Genomic DNA, 20,914 nt, shown 5'->3' with positions numbered 1-20,914 from the left:
ATTTCTTACGACAGGCGCTAGTAGGCCCCAGACAGCATTTTACTCTAATGCTCATAATCTCATTGAACGTTTTTGGTTTTTCAGTCGCTCCTCTCTGCGAGAGTTGTGGCATTTTGGATCGTTCACTTATATGGCTGGTATAGGATTTAGTCAACCAATCTTGACGCAGTCGACCTATACACTGCGTGCAAAATACAGAAGGATGTGTGCAAAGTTTAAATTCTATAGCTTTAAAACTGAGAGACTAGTTTGGTCAGAAACAAATAGGCAGACCGACTGATATACGAACATGTTAATATCGGGTTAGGAGGTGATCCTGATCAAAAATATACATAGTTTAAAGGGTTCTTTACTGCACACTTTTGAACAAAATTATAATAACCTCTGCAAAGGTATAAAAACGAGGACAATTTTTTTTTTAGTTTTGACCAGAATGTCAGAATGGGATAGTTCAGTTACCAATCGACTCGTATTCAAGTCGATTGTAACTATACTTTTCTAAAACTTTTTGGTACGATTGAATATAACATTTTGTATTTAAAAACTAATACTAAATAATATTTCCGATTTGGCTGAATTTTGTTACCCGAAGCTAACTTCGGGCGGAGCCGAAGTTGATATACCCTTGTAGTTCAGTCGCAGTCCGCTAGGTGGCGCCACGCATCTTATATTATTAAATATATAGCGGATCGTATATAGTCAGCCGATCCTTATGAAATTTGGCATATTGAATTATTTTGCCCAAAGAGTAATCTGTACCAAGTCCCATCTTTCTAACTTAAAAAACACCAAAGTTTTGCCAATTCCGGTCGTTCTATGACAGCTATAGGATATAGTCGGCCGATACTTATGAAATTATGTACATAAGATATTTTGGTCAAATATAACATGTGTGGAAAGTCCCAACCCTCTAACTTAAAAAACACCAAAGTTATGGCATTTCCGATCAATCAGTTATATGGCAGCTATAGGATATAGTCGACCGATCCCGGCCGTTCCGACTTATATACTACCTGCAAAGGAAAGAAGGGTGTGTGCAAAGTTTCAACTCGATAGCTCCAAAACTGAGAGACTAGTTTGCGTAGAAACCGACAGACGGACAGACGGACATGCTCATATCAACTCAGGAGGTGATCCTGATCAAGAATATATATACTTTATAGGGTCGGAGATGTCTCCTTCACTGCGTTGCACACTTTTGACCAAAATTATAATACCCTCTGCAAGGGTATAAAAAGGAATTGGTAAGATTTTAATTTTGAGGGTGAACGGGGAAAATTTTGACACAAACTGGATTTGCTTGGGAATTATGGGAGTCTGCCGGAGAAGGGAAGTGCCGAATCGAATAGCTCTATCTAAAAAATCCAAGCATTCGAAAATTCTGCAATTCAATATAGAATAGAATAAAACAAGAAAGGAAAGCTAACTTCGGGCGGAGTCGAAGTTGATATACCCTTGCAGTTCAGTCGCAGTCCGCTAGGTGGCGCCACGCATCTTATATTATAAGATATATAGAAGATCGTATATAGTCGGCCGATCCTTATGAAATTTGGCAAATCAGATTATTTTGTCCAAAATAGAATCTGTACCAAGTCCCATCTTTCTAACTTAAAAAACACCAAAGTTATGCCAATTCCGATCGTTCTATGACAGCTATAGGATATAGTCGGCCGATCCTTATGAAATTTTGTACATAAGATATGTTGATCAAATATAACATGTGTGGAAAGTCCCGACCCTCTATCTTAAAAAACAACGAAGTTATGGCATTTCCGATCAATCAGTTATATGGCAGCTATAGGATATAGTCGACCGATCCCGGCCGTTCCGACTTATATACTGCCTGCAAAGGAAAGAAGGGTGTGTGCAAAGTTTCAACTCGATAGCTTTAAAACTGAGAGACTAGTTTGCGTAGAAACAGACAGACGGACAGACGGACATGCTCATATCGATTTAGGAGGTGATCCTGATCAAGAATATATATACTTTATAGGGTCGGAGATGTCTCCTTCACTGCGTTGCACATTTTTGACCAAAATTATAATACCCTCTGCAAGGGTATAAATATATATAAATCCTCTACAAATTCATCCCCCAAACTTTCGATTTTATTAAATCAAATAAATTTAAAAGAATAACTTCATATTTTCAAGTATATTTCATACATACTTGCACAACCACCAAGCTTCACTTATAGGAATAGGTCTTGAGGTAAGGAATTTTTCCGGATATAAGTGATATATTAAAAGTTGCATCACCTCAAAGGGATGTCTCCACGTGCAATATAAATAAGATCTCATTTGATCAATTTTGAAAAAAAAATGTTTTTTTGAAAAAAGACCTTTCTATTCAGTGTATTTTTATACCCTTGCAGAGGGTATTATAATTTTGGTCAAAAGTGTGCAACGCAGTGAAGGAGACATCTCCGACCCCATAAGATGCGTGGCGCCACCTAGCGGACTGCGACTCAACTGCAAGGGTATATAAACTTCGGCTCCGCCCGAAGTTAGCTTTCCTCTCTTGTTTTGTCTACTATTAAGACGTTTGGTCTTAAAAAAAGTGAAAAATATTTTTAAAAAACCTTTTCAACGGTCTAAGACACGATTTGATATCTTCATTGATTATGAAGTTATGCATTTTTTTATTAACAAAGTTTAATTTTTTAACGTAAGCTTAAGGTATTTTAAAAAGTTGTAGAATAAATGTTGCAGACAAACAGAGGTCAGTTGAGGTACCAATCTACACATCTTTAGGAGTACAAGAAAAAAAAATATTCTATCTAGGGACTAAAATGTCTCCACCAGCCCCCATTTAGTGATTCAAATTTTTTTTTACTGTCACCATAATTTTTCCCAAACCAATCAAACCAATGTACCCTTGCAATTAAGCATTAGCTTATATTATTATTATATATATCGGGTCGTATATAGTTGTCCGATCCTTATGAGAATTTCACCATCAAATAAATCAAGGTTGTGCCATTTTCGATCGTTCAGTTTGTATATGGCATGTATTGGATGCCGATCCTACCGGCAGGTATTGGGGGCCGATCCTTTTGAAAATTCGCATTATATTGTCGGAATCCATAGAAAGCTTTAAAAACAACATAGTTTAGCCAATTCCGATTGTTCAGTTATATAAGAGCTACAGGATATAGTCGGCCGATCCTAATTAAATTTTTTCGGATAAGATTGCCCAAAATGCAATCTGTACTAAGTCCCTTCTTCTTAACTTAAAAAAAACCAAAGTTTATTCCGGTCGATTCCGATCGTTCTACGACAGCTATAGGATGTTTTCGATGGTCAAATATTGTAATCGTTAGGTAGAATCAGTATTGGTAGGAAAATGTAGTATTTTTTAAGTTATCCGATTCTTGGCCCTTTGAAGTACGGGCCTACTGCCTTTCATTGTCTTGTGAATTGTAGAAGGGCACACTGCGGTAAGATTTAGATTAAGATTCTGAATTGCGAGGCTAATGTAAGCAATTTCAGAATAAAACGCCCGTTCGCCACGGTCATAGTCCCTTAAAGTATTACCCTTTCTTTTGGAACTACGCGTGTGGGGAGCCGTTTAAAGGCAACTTGCCGCGTGAGGTAAGACAACAGATGTAGTCGACCGATCCTTATGAATTTTGATATGATATTTTGACCAAATATAACTGTTGATTTGTATAAATATAATATTTAATATTAATATTTAAGCTATTGTAAATAAGATATTCCGTATAGTATATAATACTACTAATTGTAATTAAGCTTCACTTCACTTTACTGATAAACCTTGGATAAATTAGATTAACTTTCCTTAAGGGGGCAGGATGGTTTCAGAGGCTGAAAAATAGCAAATTTTTGCGATTTTTTTTTTTATGTTTGAGTAAATATATCAATTCAATTTTTTTACACAATTTATGGCTATATTTGGAGAGTATCTAGGAATTTTTATTTTTAATAAATAATTATAATTTATCCCGTGACGGGCAGTCGGCCGGAGTCGCTTCCAAAAATTGGTCTCTTGCGGTGCGTAAAGTCTGTCCTTACATTGTTATCGGAAATAAAAAAATTGAATTGATTTACTTAAAATATTAGTTTCTTGTGCGGATGAACGAAACCATTTTGAAAAATATGCGATTTTGAATTTTTGGCGCCGTTGTAAAGTCGGAAGTACCACTTTTACATAAAAATCCGCCCATTATTGCCCGTAAAAATGGTACAAAAAAATTAAAAAAAAAAAGCGTTCGTTCATCCGCAAGTATTTATTGTGTTAAAGATGTGTGCAAAATTTTAGTTAGATCCGAGCATTACTTTTTGAGTTACGTTACGCACCGACTTGAAAAAGTTGTTTTGAGAAAAACGCGTCTAAAGTTTTAAAAGCAATTGAAAGTATATGGAGAGAAAGAAACTAGAAAATCGGTATCTCAGCAAGTTTTAGTCCGATCGACATGAAACTTTCACAGGATATTCCTAAGATAATATTCTATTATATAAAAAATTTCTGAAAAAAAAATTTTTTGAAGTCTCAAACCATCCTGCCCCCTTAATAGGAAATAGTCGACCGATAGACAAATAAAGTAAAAGTAAATTTACTCCATATTTTCAAGTTTATTGCACACATATGTACAGACATGCATACGATAAAAAAAAATATTCCCGTTCAAATATACATATCCATATGTACATATGTATGTATGTTCATATGTGCACGTAACAGCAAGCCGCACAGAATTGGTAGTTGCACTTATAGGACTATATCTTGAGTTAACGAATTTGCCAAATATAAGCGATATATCAAAAGTTGCGTCATCTAAAGAGCTATCTCCACGTGCAATAAAAACAAGATCAAATGAGCAAATTTTAAAAAATAATTTTGTTTTTTAAAAAAAAATTATTTTAGGGGTGTTTTTTTTTTGTAAACTATTAAGACGTTTGGTCTTAAAGAAAGTAGACTTAAAGTTATTTATGATTATAAAGTTATAAATTTTTTAATTAACAACGTTTTTTTTTAATTTTTTAACGTAAGCTTAAGGTATTTCCCAAAGTTGTAGAACAATAGTTGCTCATATGATGGTAACAAACATCACCAATTTTTTTCAGGATTGTTAAGAAAAAAACAGTGCAAACAGACAACCAGGCAAACTGCCTTCATTTGGAAAAAGCTGTAAAAATAGATTTTTTTGAATAACTTCTGAAAGAAATGTAGAATCGGTCGAGGTACAAATCGATGCGTATTTAGGAGTAGAATGCGAATATATAAAAATATTCTATATGGGGACTCAAATGTGTCCACCAGCCCCACCTTAGTGATTCAAAATTTTTTTTTCGTTTCACCCTTATTTCTCCCAAACCAAATAACTTGACAAAAATTATCTAATTAAAACAATACCTTTTGATTGGTATATAATTCATTCAGATTGGATGCCTACAGAAAATTTTTAATTCTTCGGCTGTATATAGAGTCTCCTCGCGCACGCTAAGGCATGCAGGTCGTCACCTCGTGGACTGCCGTCCACAGTGATAATATAGTAGAGAAGCTCAATAGGGGATTTCGGGAGTTATAATAGCGAGGCAAATTAAGATACAGGGGGTACCTAGTACCCGTGAAACTGAATCCAGCAGAAATAGACTTCCTATATATGTTTTTTAAGTAACAGATTTTTTTTTATTTTTTAAGATATTCTAAATTTTGGCCCAAGATGAGAAATATAATTTTTATGCAACGCGATGCCACCTCTGTGGTTTCTTATGGATTTATTATGCTTCTTGAATTAAAGAATTGGCTTGTCCGGCTTAAATTCAAGCTTCTCGTAGAATACAAGTATTGTATTCGTGTAAATGTATTTAACTGGGAGAAGGAATCATCTCCGACCCCATAAAGTATATACATATATTCTTGATCAACATGAAAAGCGGTCGATGTCGCCATGTCCGTCTATCCGTCTGTCTGTTTGAACCCGTGGATCTAAGAGTCTATAAGATATAGAGCTTTAAGATTTAAATACGAATACGACAAAAAATACGAATTTTTGTTACAAAGACAAAGACAAAATTATTTATACATTTATATGTAGCTTTTATTGACTAAATCATGAAAGGTTTGACATTTCTGATTAATAAGTTATACATATGGCGGACATGTAGGACATATGCAATAGAAATGGAGGAGTAGTAGTATTAAACAGACGTACTGATTAAGATTATATATACTTTATAGATGCGGAGACGCCACTGCACACCTTTGATAAAAGTTATAACACTTAGTTCAAGTAAAATGAATTTTGATTAGGCACATACTCGACTTAAATTTATATGTTTTTGCATGTTATTTTAATCCACCAGCTAGTAGTAATAATTTGAATTTTAAATTCAATGAAACCAGATGATTTAAACTCTTCAGAATGTAACCCCTAGATCCCCAATTCTCAAAAAGCATTTATTTTTTCTACTAACGTGGGCCACAACGACAATATATAATGCGGAAATATCCTTTGTGTTTAATCTACGATAAGTATGAGAACTGAAAATGTTTTTTATATAAGCCCTAAATAAATAAGTAGTAATTCCAAATTTAAATGTAAAATAATTTTTTTAGGAAAATGCGGTTAGGCTGTTTTGATGTTGAGGTTTAAAAAAGGTTTTTTTTTAAAGGCTCTTAGGAATAGAAGAAAATCTTACACATTTTAAACTCAGTAAATATATTTGCATTCGTACACCGTTTATACCAAATTTTGTTTATTATTTTTCTTATTGTGATAGCTCTAAAAAAAAAATCACACACATAAATAGAATAGTATATACATTTTTAATTTCAAAATTATTAGAGAACTATACAGAACAATTTACAATATTGGGTCGCTAATTGCATTGTTTGTATGAAAAGTAATTTATTAATTTTTATTATTTGAAGCCAGCGGATCAAATACGGGAGACCCCAGTGTAATTAAAATTGTAATAAAATTAAATATAAATAAATATTATGAAATAACAAAGCTGTTTCATTTCAAATTTTTAATTTTTTTTGAATGAAATTAAATATGTTTAGCAATTTTTATAGAATTAAAAAAAAAATCGCATTAATCGGTTATGTGTTCAAAGTATTTTATTAAGTTTCTGCTTTTTATAACAATATATTATATATTATAGAAGGTAAAAAAAGGCGAGCTACCATTTTGAACAGTCTATGACAATATTCGTATTTTGAAATAAAATAATAATAAAGAAATAAACAATCATTTTTCAAAAGAATAAAATTCTCCAAGAAACATTTAGAACCCATACAGACGACCTATTAATTTCTAGTAAAATAATTATATAATGAAATAAATTAATCTTTAACTTTTATAACGGACATAACTGTTAAATTACTAAATTCATTCGGCAAAATGTGTCAACATAAACATCAATAGTTATCATAATTTTGAACTACTCAAACAAAAAACGCCAACAACAACAACAAAATGTATGTTTTTATATAATGTATACTATACTATCATTTAATACGTAATGTACGACATACGTACGTACGTAATGATAAACCCTTTTCATTATTTTGTACTTGACTAAACCAAGTTTAATTCCTGCACTTAAATAAATATTATATTTCAAAACATATTTGCGCATTTCTTTAAAAAAGTTTTATTATTTTTTGATCCGTAAAAACTAAATTGATCGCGGGTAACAAAAAATAATTATATTTATTTTTGGCTTATAGAGCCATATTTTATGCTAATGAATATATGTAAATCCTATTATATTGTAATACAAAATAAAAACCATGAAAGATAGAGACATAATAATTTGAAACCATATTTTTTCTTGGAATGGAAACTTTTTATGGAATATTTATACCTTTGCAGAGGGTATTATGATTTGGTCAAAAGTGTGCAACGCAGTGAAGGAGACATCTCCGACCCTATAAAGTATATATATTCTTGATCAGGATTACCTCCGGAGTCGATATAAACATGTCCGTCTGAGCGTCTGTCTGTTCGTTTCTACGCAAATTAGTCTCTTAGTTTTAGAGCTATCGAGTTGAAATTTTGCACACATGAACTTGCTTCTTTTGTTTGCAACTATATCCTATAGCTTCTATATAACTGATTGATCGAAAATGCAATAACTTTGGTGTTTTTTAAGTAAGATGGTTGGAACTTTCCAAACAAATATAATGGCCCAAATATCTTATCTTCAAAATTTCATAAGGATCGCCCGACTATATGCTATAACTGTCATAAAACGATCAAAATTTCATAAGGATCGCCCGACTATATGCTATAACTGTCATAAAACGATCGAAATTAGCATATCTTTTTTTAAGTTAGAAAGACTTAAAACAGATTCCATTTTGGAGAATGCATTTACTATATCCTATAGTCTGACTATGCTGCTACTTAATTGCAAGGGTATATAAACTTCGGCTACGCCCAAAGTTAGCTTTCCTTTCTTGTTTTCTTTAAATTTTCTTTGACCAAGTTGACTTTTACATACATTTTTTTGTCTCCCATACAAAAATATCAAAAAAGCCTAGCAGCTAAAAAGAGTGCTATGAAAATGTAACTCAAAACCTGTTGCCCCGCCCACCGCCTCTCCTCGTTTTCGTCCCTCGTCCTACAGCTACTTTCACCTCCTCTGCGGGGGAAAAAATTTATTGTAGATACATACTTTTCGCACTCAGAAATTAATGATAATTTTTTATTTTTTTTTACTCAAAAATTAAACTCAACTCAAGTTGAAATCTTCCTATGTAAAAACGCTTATGCAATTAGTTCATTTTGTGTAAGGATAAAGAATTGTATAGTTTTACGGCTTTTTTTGTGAAATGAACAGATCGAGCTCAAGACCCATACACATTTTTTATTTTATTTTAATTGATTAATATTATGTTTAAATTTTAACCCAGAGAGCTAATTAACAGAGCTAAATAAAAATTTTGTTCAAAAGTGTGCAAAAGCAGTGAAGGATACATCTCAGACCATAGAAAGAATATATACCGGGAACCGTAATCATCAGACCTCGGAATTTGCATATTTGCATATTTTTAACGGTTTAAGTTATTTGAATTCTGAAAACACCAAAATTCATTTCAATGAATAGGTAGTTAGAAACGATCGGCATATTTTTTTTTTGTGCATATTTGCATAAAATGCATATGCAAAAAATATGCAAAATATATGCAGAATAAGCAAAATATATGAAAAATATGCTAAATACATGCAAAGGATATAAAAAAAAAGATAAGAAAAGAAAAATATTTAATAAAAGCCATTCGTGGAGACGTAATAGATTAAAATTTGATTGATTATTATTAATAGTTATTATACCCTTGCAGAGGGTATTATAATTTTGGTCAAAAGTGTGCAACGCAGTGAAGGAGACATCTCCGACCCTATAAAGTATATATATTCTTGATCAGGATCACCTCCTGAGTCGATATGAGCATGTCCGTCTGTCCGTCTGTCTGTTTCTACGCAAACTAGTCTCTCAGTTTTATAGCTATCGAGTTGAAACTTTGCACACACCCTTCTTTCCTTTGCAGGCAGTATATAAGTCGGAACGGCCAGGATCGGTCGACTATATCCTATAGCTGCCATATAACTGATTGATCGGAAATGCCATAACTTTGGTGTTTTTTAAGTTAGAGGGTTGGGACTTTCACACATGTTATATTTGACCAAAATATCTTGTGTACAAAATTTTATAAGGATCGGCCGACTATATCCTATAGCTGTCATAGAACGATCGGAATTGGCATAACTTTGGTGTTTTTTAAGTTAGAAACATCGGATTTGGTACAGATTCTATTTTGGACAAAAGAATTTGATTTGCCAAATTTCATGAGGATCGGCCGACTATATGCGATCCGCTATATATCTAATAATATAAGATGGGTGGCGCCACTTAACGGACTGCGACTTAACTGCAAGGGTATTGAAGCTTCGGCTCAGCCCGAAGTTAGCTTTCCTTTCTTTTTTTTGCATATTTTTTTAATAATTTGTGCATATTTATTGAATATATTTAGCATATTTTTAATATGTATTTAAAATTCTAATATTTGAAAAATGTAATGTCTAAATACAAAATTTGGCATCAAATGGATAAAAAATAAGAAAACATGCAAATTCCGAGGTCTACTAATCATTATAGGGTTTATCTTAGAAATCACAAAATAATTATTATTTTCTAAGCGGAATAATGAAATCAAAAAGAATCATTATTTGTGATTTTTAAAATAATGAATCCCTTTTTAATGAATCTCTCCCGCAAACAGTACTCGATCCAAATACACGTCTCTACACGTCCAAATTCCAAATGTTGAGAAAACTTTTAACATTTGAGAACTTTATCGATAGACACCTCAAATCCTCAACTTAATTAATGAAGAAATATTGGGAGGAAATAAATAGCTTGATTATGACCCTAAAGCCAGCTCACAACGTCGTCTTGTCCCATCGTCGCCGAGACCAACGTTGATACATTCTTCAACATTGAAAATATATTAAAAAGATTTCTTGATTTTCTGGTTTTTCTAATTTTTAATGGTGTGGAGGAATGATCGCAGAAAAATCATCGTGTTAATTTGGATCTATGTATATACTTGGTCTATAGAGAAAGGCACTCATATGTCTAAAAAGGTTATTACTTTGCCCGGAATCATGATCAATTCATATTTTTGAGCGAAAATAAAAATCGCAAATAATGATTATTTTTTAATTTTATTTTTTCGCTAAGAAAATAATGATTATTTTGTGATTTTTAAAATAAAAAATTTTGTTCAACTAATCCAATCTAAAAAATCTTAAGGATCGGCCGACTATATCCTATAGCTGCCATTTACTTGAACGATCGGAAATGGCAAAACCCCCCTTTTTTTTAAAAAGGCGCTTTTTTTTAGAAAATTTTTATTAGAAAATTAATTTGATAGTAAAATTTTCATAAGGATCGGCCAACTATATACGATCCGATATATGTATAATAATATAAGCTGCTACCTATCTCCAAGGGTATATCAACTTTGGCTCCGGCCTCTTTCTTGTTTTGCATAAAAATTTTGTATCTTTCGAATTTGAATTTCTGACGATTTTAGCTATTGCCGAATGAGGTGTTGGTCGAAAATGCTCGTTAAATAATTTTTATTACTGGTTCAAATCCTAGCCGGATGAGACTTTTTTGTATCTTTTTAAAATAAACAAAATACAAATATAGCTGCATTAAACAATAAATAGACAAACGATATTTTAAAATAATAATTTAAAATAATAAAAATTGATATATATTGGTGTCGACTTCATTGATTAATGCAGCATAAAAAAAAATAAAGAAAATTTACAAACATGACTAAAAATAAAAACAGGCACCTAGTCGAATTTGAACCGGGTCCACCGGACTCCAACCCAGTGCTCTCTACCACTTCGCTGATCCTGACTCATGGAGTTAAGGAGTAAAGATAGTAGACGATAATGCTGATTTCTTTGCTCGTACACTGTAATGCTTACATCAATATTAAGATATTAAAGATGTAAATCCAAAGATTAAAAATAGAATTATCACTTTTTCACATCGGCCTGGCATTCTGCAGTGGCTCCCGCGGTCATAAGCTTTAATTTTAAAGCTGGGTCCACTACCTGGGTCGTACCTGGCAATATGCCGTGAAACTCAAATAGGTAACAAGTTTCGGATGTAAAGATACATATCTAATTATATGTATATATATCTTATTTTTGTATTTATTTTGTCCATATGAGAATTTATATAAATAATTTTGACATTTTTGATTCAGCTATGCTGAATCGTCGCGCGAGAATCGCGTGATAAAAATATCTCAAACTTGTCCGTTCGTGGGACCTGCCACTTTTGTTTTTGTGATTTTTCTCATCTATTGTCTGTATAACCTTTGCCTGAACCTATATTTTACTATAGTATAATAAGTAGATAAAATTTTTAAATAATATATGTACCAAGATACCAGCTACCAGATTTACCAGATACCAGCTAGCGCGAAAAGTCTGATTGGGTTTAACGAAATGAAATAAATCTCACGAAAATCCATTTTTTGTTCAAAATTTTGTCACTCCCATATCCGCTCCCAAAAATGGCACTCTTTTATAGAGGAAGTTCTGAAAATTTTTTCAAAACAAAAAAAAAATTAAGTAAATTTTAAAAATTTGTTAACATTCTAATAACATTTATACAAAAAAGGTAATAGAGTGAATAAGAAGTGTACCGAATATCATATAGGTAAGAAATGCGACAATTGTTGTCCTTATAAAAAATTGATTTATAAAAAAAACCCTGAAGAAGCCGAGAGTTGATTAGAAAAGTAATGATTTTAATTTATAGATTATTTAATAATCTTTAATAATAATTAAGGGGTTATATACAGTCAGGCGGTCAAAAAAATGCAGTTTTTGGGTATTTTTTTTTTTCAAGGAAATATTTATTTATTAAAGTTGAATTTTTTCTATATTATTTTACATATTTTAAAGTTTAAAAAAATATATTATATCTGTAAAAATATTATTTCCTTTGGCCTCTGCAGCTTATCTCCCAATGGTCTTCGAAAAAAAAGTGTCTCGCGGTGAACATAACTATTTGCAGAATCATCGGAAATCAAAAATTCAAAAAGATGCTTTTAGTATATTAAAAAATGTAGTCCTTAATCGAAGGAATTAAAAAAATATCACTTTTTGACAAAATGGCAGCTTCCAAAAAAAAAAGTTCATTTTTATGGAAAAAAAATCGACTTCAAATGTTGATTTAAATTATAATTTTAAGTTTATTTCAAAGATCTTCGATTAAAGACAGCAAAAAGTAGTTATTAATTTTGTGTGAAAATTAGAGCTAAATCGGTTCAGTGGTTTTCGAGAAATCGTGTTCACCGATTTGAGAAACATAGTTTTGAGAAAAACGATTTTAAAGTTTCACAAACAGTTTACATTGAGTTAAAAATTTTTTCTAGTTTTGTCTGTAACTTGGGAAATATTTCTCGAATCTTCATAAAAATTTTTTTCACAACAGAGAAATATATATTCTTTAAGAAAATGCAAAAAAAAAAAAAATCGATTTTTTGAAAATCCTGACTGTATATAACCCCTTAATAGATTTTTAATTTAATTTGTTGGTCCCGCTTGACTTGTACTTCCCATTTATTATTAACTTATACTTAACTATGAAGATTTCATAACTTTAAAAAATATGATATATATGTATTATATAATTTCTTTAGATTTTTTATTTTAAAAAAGAGCCGTATCTTTCCAAATCTGACTACAGATTGCTCGAGCATGATTTGTTAACTATTTATTTATGCACGGCTTTAATTTTTTGTCCTTATACAATTTTTATTGAGTTATTATCACTTAACAGCTTAATTGTGCGATAGTAACGAATTTATATATTATTGTATAACTTTACTGTATGAATTAATTGAATTGATTGTTATTTATATTTTATTTATGTTTATGTTCGTTTTTCTTTTTGTTTTTGTCTAATTTTATTTGTTTCAGTTGCGTGTGATTCGTGCTTTTCGCTCGACATTGGAAGATCTAAACGAACGACGTTCCATGCACAGCTTGCATAGCTTACGTAGTGCTAGAACGGAATTGCAAGGTCGATTAGCAAGTGGCCATTCAGTACAAAATTCAAAGATATTGAGCCCCAATCACAACACCCAGCAGCAACACCACCCGCAGGGTCAAACTAGTGGGTCAGTTTCTATGCTTCCGCTGGACATATCTTATATTGATGACGATTTACAACAACCGCGGTCTTTGCACAATGGAATTGTAACCCAAGTCACATCAATATCCAGAAATTTAAGTTGCCCTACCTCTGCATTAAACCCAAGATTATCTGATGTTGCGGACATTCTAAAACATAAAATGCATAATAAATTTGATGAATCACATTTAGATGAACAGCATGAGACTAGAATTTAATAAGTTTAAACAGCTGTAAATAATAAAATATAACAGCTATTATAGCTAACGAATAGAGCTTGTATATTTAAACCATATTTTAAGCACCCTGGCCTTTTACTTAACTGTATAAATAAACCAGCATCAGTACTTTTTATTAATTTTAATCAAGTCTTTTTGTCAATACAGTTTTTAAGTTTATTACTACGCTTTATTACTAAAGTCTTATAAAAATATAATTATATATGCAAAATGCATTTTGAATTTATTTACTTTATTTTCCATAGCCTTAACCAGCTTCCACGAATTTCATTGATTATGTATTATGATGATTGAGAATATATTTTGTAAAAAGAATACAAAAATGTATGTTAAGCATGCAATTTATGTTGTTCTCTTATAATTTTCCAAAATTTAATTGTTCATTACTAATCTGAATGCAAAAGTGTATTTTATAATATGTTTATTTTATTAAAGTGACTAATTACTAAATAAAAATTAAATTAAAAAAATATGTATGTGTTCAGGCAAGGCAAAAAAAAAAATAATTATATATAGAATTAAACGCATTAAATTAATTACGTAAATGATTGAATGAAATATTATTGTTTCTTGTATTTTTTTTTATGAATTTACACAGCTACACAGATAATTAAAAATCTGCTTTAAAAAATTGTTATTATTGGGGGATTATTGGAATTATTACTATTTCCTATTAGTTAAAACTATAAGTTACAACTTTCTTGGATAAATGGTAAAAAATAATAATTTATAAATATTTTTTTTTTTGGTGTGAATAACAAAGTTTGGAGCGTAAATGCAAGAAAATTCTATTTAGAAATGTAAAGTTCTTTTATGTATGTGCTTCGCTACGTACAAATTAAAAAATTTCTTTCAACAAAATATACTTAAATAACTGCGAGTTAGTTTCAACTTATTCAAATGCTCTAATACGGATAGGATATATATACACTGCTGGCCAAAATAATAAGTACACGCTCATAAGATTTCTTCTATGTCACGTAAATCTTTTTTGATAACCGTAACGAACCAATTCTAATTTCTTTTAGTTTTCTGGCATAGTGTTGATTATAAAAATACTTAACATAAGAATATTTCACGAAATTTGTAGAATTTATGGTCGATTAAACATAAAAAACATAAAAAAGGGTTGGTCAAAAAAATAAGTACAGCAATTCTTCAAAGCCTCTAACTTACAAATAAAAAACATTTTCTCAATTTTTTTCTTTTTATAGTAATCTTATGCTAATACCCAGTATATGCCCCCATATTTTTTATAACTTTTGTTATCCGTTTCGGCATGCGGGGCATTTAATTTACGGCACGTCTCCAAACAACTCTCGTACCTTGTCTTTGCTGCAATTCTTCTATATTTTGAAATGTGTTTGTGCCAATCCGACGATTAAGCTCTCCCCATAGGTTATCTATTGGGTTTAAGTCTGCAGTTTGACTTGGCCACTTCATAATGTCCACCTTGTTTTCGGTGAACTAAGCCTTGACCAGCTTTGATGTGTGTTTTGGGTCGTTGTCCTGTAGAAAGACCCATCTCAAGGGTAGGTCTTCCTCAGCATTATGTCAGACAATATAATTTTATATCCAAATTGGGTCATAGTATCGGTAATCCGTAAATCGGGACGACTCCATGCCAAGAAAAACAGTCCCAAATCATAATGTTTCCGCTTCCGTGTTTAACGGTCTATTTCGAGTACCGGGCGTCGAATTCTATGCCTTTGGGTCGACGAAACAAGTCGTACATTCTTTCTGGAGTCGTTACCAAATAGATTTATTTTTGTTTCGCCGCTCCATAGGACATTATTCCACTTTTTGGAACCCTCTGTTCCAGATCATGCCAAATGATTTTGGGCTAACTGTTTCCTCATCTTTAATTTATTCCCTCGAAGGAGAGTAACTTTTCTGGCTATGTGTCCTTGTAAGCCAGCATTAGTAAGTCTTCGACGAACTGATCTAGACGATATTTCATGGTCAATATGAGCAGCAATGGATGAGCAGTAAAAACTTAGGATTCGGGTGTCGGTCGTTTGACAGGATTTCTTCTTCCGACCTCGAGTTTCGAATTGAATGTTGAATTTTAGGGCATTCTGGACCAAACATAATGACTGCCCAAGTCTTTTAGCGATTTCCCGAAGATTTTATCCTTCCTTTTGCAGAATTAAAGCAATTTTTCTTTTTTCTGTTGTACAACTCTTTTTTTTGCCCAACTATAGAATTTTTTTTTCCTGGGATATACTTAAATATGCTAGGAAATAATAAAAACCAACATATCTTAACTCGAATCTAGCTTTAATCCTTTAAAATTTATCAAATACACAGGTGTACTTATTATTTTGACCAGACCAAAATCGCCCACCCAGCAGAAAATTAAGCTTAGTATTGAATCCACGAGGTTCCCATATTTCATTCTTGTTTTAGAAATTGTGTAATATTGTAACTTATCAACATAAAAAAAATGGCGGGTGTGCATTGCATAAAAATCGAGTTATATCGAAACAAATAAACACTATATCTGTGTACTTATTATTTTGGCCAGGTGTGTATATATTTTTTATTTTGCGCATGAATATAAAACGCCTGGGGGTATCGACTCTGAATAAAGCAACAAAAAGTTAGCCATGTCAAAAACAGGATTCCTCCAAATTTACACCACAAACGCAAGGTGTTTATCTTGTTGATAGACATCGCAAATTATAAACGCACAGGATATTTTAATTTGTATACCCTTGCAGAGGGTATTATGATTTTGGTCAAAAGTGTGCAACGCAGTGAAGGAGACATCTCTGACCCTATAAAGTATATATATTGTTGATCAGGATAACCTCCTGAGTCGATATGAGCATGTCCGTCCTTCTGTCTGTTTCTACGCGAAGTAGTCTCTCAGTTTTAAAGCTATCGAGTTTAAACTTTACACACACCCTTCTTTCCTTTGCAGGCAGTATATAAGTCGGAACGGCCGGGATCGGTCGACTATATCCTATAGCTGCCATATAACTGATTGAACGGAAATGCCATGACTTCGTTGTTTTTGAAGTTAGAAGGATGGGACTTTCTATGGATTCTAATTTAAAGGATGGGAGTTTGAATGGATTCCTCTTGAATGGGCTCCGCCCGAAGCTAGTTTTCCTTTCTTGTTTAAACTCAAATGGCATTTTAGTTCTAGACATTGGGATAGGCGGATCGTATTTTCAATAAAATTTGGCAACCACTTTTTCACTGCCACAGCCACATCTTCTATGCCACTGCCCAGCCCTGCAGTCACTCAGACAACAACACCTAGGTGATAGGTGCAGTAACAGTAAGCTCAGTAACATCTGGTTCAGCTTAGCAACATCTCGACGATGTCAGAAACAGATCAAAACTGGATAGAAAAATTTATCAAAGCCTCAGGGTGGGGAAACAGCTAGACCATAAGTCCTTTCTGCGAATAAGGGGAACTAGATCCGGCCCATGGTATTACAAGGGACCAAATACGGTCTAAGTGTGGTTGCCCCAATTGCAGGGAACCACCAACCGTCTAACCTAACCTAATCCAACCGTTTTACTGGCAATCTGGTGCTACAGGGTGGAAGATTTGCGTTTAAAAATCTCTATAAAAACAACGAGTATATATTAAAAAAAAATTTTTTTTTATTGGATAGCCTCAACATTGCGGTCTATGTATAAAACACCACATTGTTCATATGGCTACCTCGGCTGGCTTTACAGTAGCCCATTCGGTCGACCCAATTTTTTAATTCATTTTCGATGGTATGACCCCTTAATGGCCGTGATGGCGACTTCAACCTCGTGCTTTAGGTCGCCAATCGCCTCTGGGTGGTTGGCGTAACACTTTTCCTTGACTTTCCATTTCTCTGTATTCAATCAATCATAATTTACTTAAAATCTTAGCGTAGAATATCGTTGAAAAGAAGCTGCCTAATCTGGGCTGTACTTAAAGTAGTTCTCCTGTGAACGAAGGGCAGGTTAAGTTTATTTCAAATTTTTGCCACTTTCCCTACCGCCTTCAAGAATGACATATTTCTGTGGCATTCTGTAGTATAAAAAAGATTTTGAAAAAGTTTTGATGCCGAACTATTACAATGCTTAAAAACCAAATTCAGCTAAGTTGGACCATTGAAAAGAATCTATACTTTGAAAGCATAAATAAAGTTTGGGTGGAAAAGATGAGTCCCGGGTATCATATAGTCGAGAAAATCCACTATAGCCTTTCTATCTTGTTAGAACTATTGCTAGAACTGTTTAGAGTTTTCATTCGGCTCATTCCGCTTTCATTGAGTTGAATAAACAACAAAACATAAAACAGTATGCAAACCCAATTTTTTTTTTGAAATATATTTCTTGTCCTTCTCACCTTTGACGTTAGTGTTCGTTCAGTCTTTAATGGCGTCTTCAGCACCCACGACTTTACAGGTATCTCCCATTACAATAGCGGCATGTTTTCCATATAACCAAACAAAATTACATCTATAAAACACCAAGCGACACATATTATGAGGTTTGAATTTACATTTTTTGGTGGCATAAGTCGGATATACTTCGCATGTACCCTTTTGTGCTACTTTGCAAGCACTAAATCCGTGAAGATCCTTCCCTTCTTAACTGAAAGAATGGGATTCGAGTCCTGATAACACCTTACTATGGTGACACTATTATGACATAGATGTCATGGATGACATAGATTTTGAGATTGCTTCATTTCTTGCTTCAAACTTTTTTTTCGAGATGTAATTTTAGTGAATTTAGGTTTGACCAAAGTTGTATTTTTTTTTTATTTTTTTTTTGTGTAGTTAATTCTATAGTATTCTACAGTAAGTCGCAGATATTTTATGCTGCTTAGTACTCCAAGTACATTAAATGCGTCAGGCATGTTAAGCCTTCTTTTATAAGCTTATGGTAGCTATGATTATAGAATGATTGGTAAGTATTCGTGCACCGAATAGGAGATGCGTCCTAATGCTAGGCATTGATAAAGTTGGCGCTGAACGACTCTCCAGCTGGTGTCTGATTCCACCATTGGGTCTGAAAAGATGAAAATGTTTCAAGCTTATTTTTTGAACTTTTCCATAGTTCTATTTTCTACCAAGTTAAAAAATATTGATATTGAAAATATAACGATTTTTCCATAATAATTCCGACCTCAACGGCAGCGCAAAAGGGGATGCTTGATACATCTTGTATATTTTCGCCGTAACTTTATTGAAGCAGCCACATGCGACGGTTCCAGAGTGTGTTTTAGAAAAATGATTCTAAGTTGCAGCTAATCCAACAAATAATAAGCGGCTATAATCCTAATTCAAAACCCCTACATTGTCAGATTGCCAGGGTCGCATCTGATCTAAATATTAAAGAAAATAACAAGAAAAGATAACTTTAGGCGGAGCCAAGGTGGATATGATGCAGTTCGCTGATCCTTATGAAACTGAATGATCGGAATTGACATAACTTTTTTTTTAAGCTAGAAGATTGGAACTCTATAAATTTGGGACTCTTAATTTGGGCAAACTAATACGATCTACCAAATTTCTTATAAATCGGCCGACTATTTCCTATAGCTGCCATACCGTTCACTTCTCGGAAATGACACTGCCTTGGTATTTTTTAAAGATGCTTACTTGATTTGATAGTTAAATTCTCACAAAAAATATAAAAAGTCGTCCATAACATATGTGTTTGTTCACATAAAAATCAAAACATATCCTTTTTACTTCTTATCTTAGCTAATCGCTTTGGGGTGGGTCCAGGAAAGGGATTTTTGAAAATCAAAAAATTTACTTTTTTTCATATGGAAATAAAATTATTTCGTTTTTAAGAATTCGTTTTCGTTTTCAAATTAAATTACCGAGTTTTCGTTTTCCGAGTGTTACTGCTTGACTATGGAGAAAAAATTTCGATTGCTTAAAATTTGTAATCGATAAATATTATTTAACAGCTGTAAATTGTTTGGGATTTTTTTTTTGGAGTGCGGTCGCCGCCAGGCAGTGTATTGCCTAAGCTGTTTGCGGTCGCGGCCAGTGGTCAGTTCTTAACAAAGAACTTTTTATTTAAATTAAATGATTAATTCATTTTTTCTATTTATCGGTTCGTGTTTTATGTTCGCAAACTACAAAAAGCCAATCTGCAACCGAATATGTTTCTGAAATGCCATGAATATGCAACTTAGCTTCACAGCCAGTACCATGGGTCGCTCTACTTAGCGAACTATATCTTTAGTAAGCGACTTTTTACAGACTCAAAGGCCATCTCCACATTTAATATAATTTGGATCGTAAGGGCCAATTTTGAAAAAAAATTTTAACGGTTTTTGAAGTTTTTTTTTCAGTGTATTTCTTTTTCCTTAAGATTAAAATGTCTACATTTTCTCTAGAAAAAAGTGAAAGTGAAAAAAAAGTGAACACTTTTTTAATGAAATATCGCATGTTCATGCATGTTAGCTTCATATGTTGTAAAGTTATGCGTTTTAAAATTTTTTTTTAATATTTTTTTTTTTAAGTAATTTAAAAAAATTGTAGAAAAAACGTTCGAATTGTAATAACGAACATACTCAAATTTTTTCAGAATTGTAGAAAACAAAATAAGACAAACGCAGACGGGACATTTTTCGCAGAAAAATTTTACAAACATCTTCATTTGGGAAATTCTTTAAAATTCGTGTTTCCTGAATAACTTTTGAACGAAATGTCCCATCGGGATGGTTGAAGTACCAATCAACGCGTATTTTGGATCTGAATCTGTGTATATACAAATATTTTTTATCAGCCTCGTGTCCCACTCCCTGCCGCTCTGTTTAAGTTGAGTCTTCAGACTTTGTTGGGGCGGAGATCACTCACGCATACATCAGGCTGCTTCATATACACCTATTAACTTAGTGCGCTATTTAGGTATGCCGTCGAATCATCCATTTGGTGCAAAAAGAATTTGTGCTCGACTGCTAGAGATACGGATGAATATCGGACGAATATCGTACCTGTAACG

General features: G+C 32.7%; 1 protein-coding gene and 1 long non-coding RNA gene across 15 annotated transcripts in view; one reads left to right on the top strand and one right to left on the bottom strand.

Annotated features, from left to right (window-relative positions):
* Nucleotides 1–20,914, top strand: part of LOC6504364 (plasma membrane calcium-transporting ATPase 1) — a 177,961-nt gene that overhangs the window by 102,226 nt on the left and 54,821 nt on the right. For 3 of the 11 annotated variants that reach the window (XM_014903951.3, XM_014903948.3, XM_032455765.1), the window contains one exon: nucleotides 13,496–14,073. The exons of 6 other annotated variants lie outside the window; for them this stretch is intronic. In XM_014903951.3, coding sequence (XP_014759437.1) covers nucleotides 13,496–13,927 — 432 coding nt within the window. In that variant the 3' untranslated portion in view covers nucleotides 13,928–14,073. Of the gene's footprint in view, nucleotides 1–6,900; nucleotides 7,783–13,495; nucleotides 14,074–20,914 lie in introns of those variants that run through there. 2 more of the 11 variants (XM_032455772.2, XM_032455771.1) reach the window with 2 other exon arrangements.
* On the bottom strand, nucleotides 11,737–19,928 carry LOC116656341. Of its 4 annotated transcripts, none has more exons than XR_006507881.1 (5): nucleotides 19,782–19,928; nucleotides 19,555–19,713; nucleotides 18,294–18,961; nucleotides 11,972–12,106; nucleotides 11,737–11,903 (listed from the first exon to the last, which is right to left on the bottom strand). It is a non-coding gene; the product is annotated as an uncharacterized LOC116656341 (long non-coding RNA). The 4 variants fall into 4 exon arrangements; XR_006507880.1 differs by lacking the exon at nucleotides 19,555–19,713 and having other exon boundaries at nucleotides 18,294–18,406; nucleotides 18,489–18,961; nucleotides 19,782–19,918; XR_006507879.1 differs by lacking the exon at nucleotides 19,555–19,713 and having other exon boundaries at nucleotides 18,294–18,406; nucleotides 18,478–18,961; nucleotides 19,782–19,917.

The sequence above is a fragment of the Drosophila ananassae genome, assembly GCF_017639315.1.
Source record: "Drosophila ananassae strain 14024-0371.13 chromosome 4 unlocalized genomic scaffold, ASM1763931v2 tig00000061, whole genome shotgun sequence".
Lineage (NCBI taxonomy): Eukaryota > Metazoa > Arthropoda > Insecta > Diptera > Drosophilidae > Drosophila > Drosophila ananassae.
This window is presented reverse-complemented; position numbering and strand designations above follow the sequence as displayed.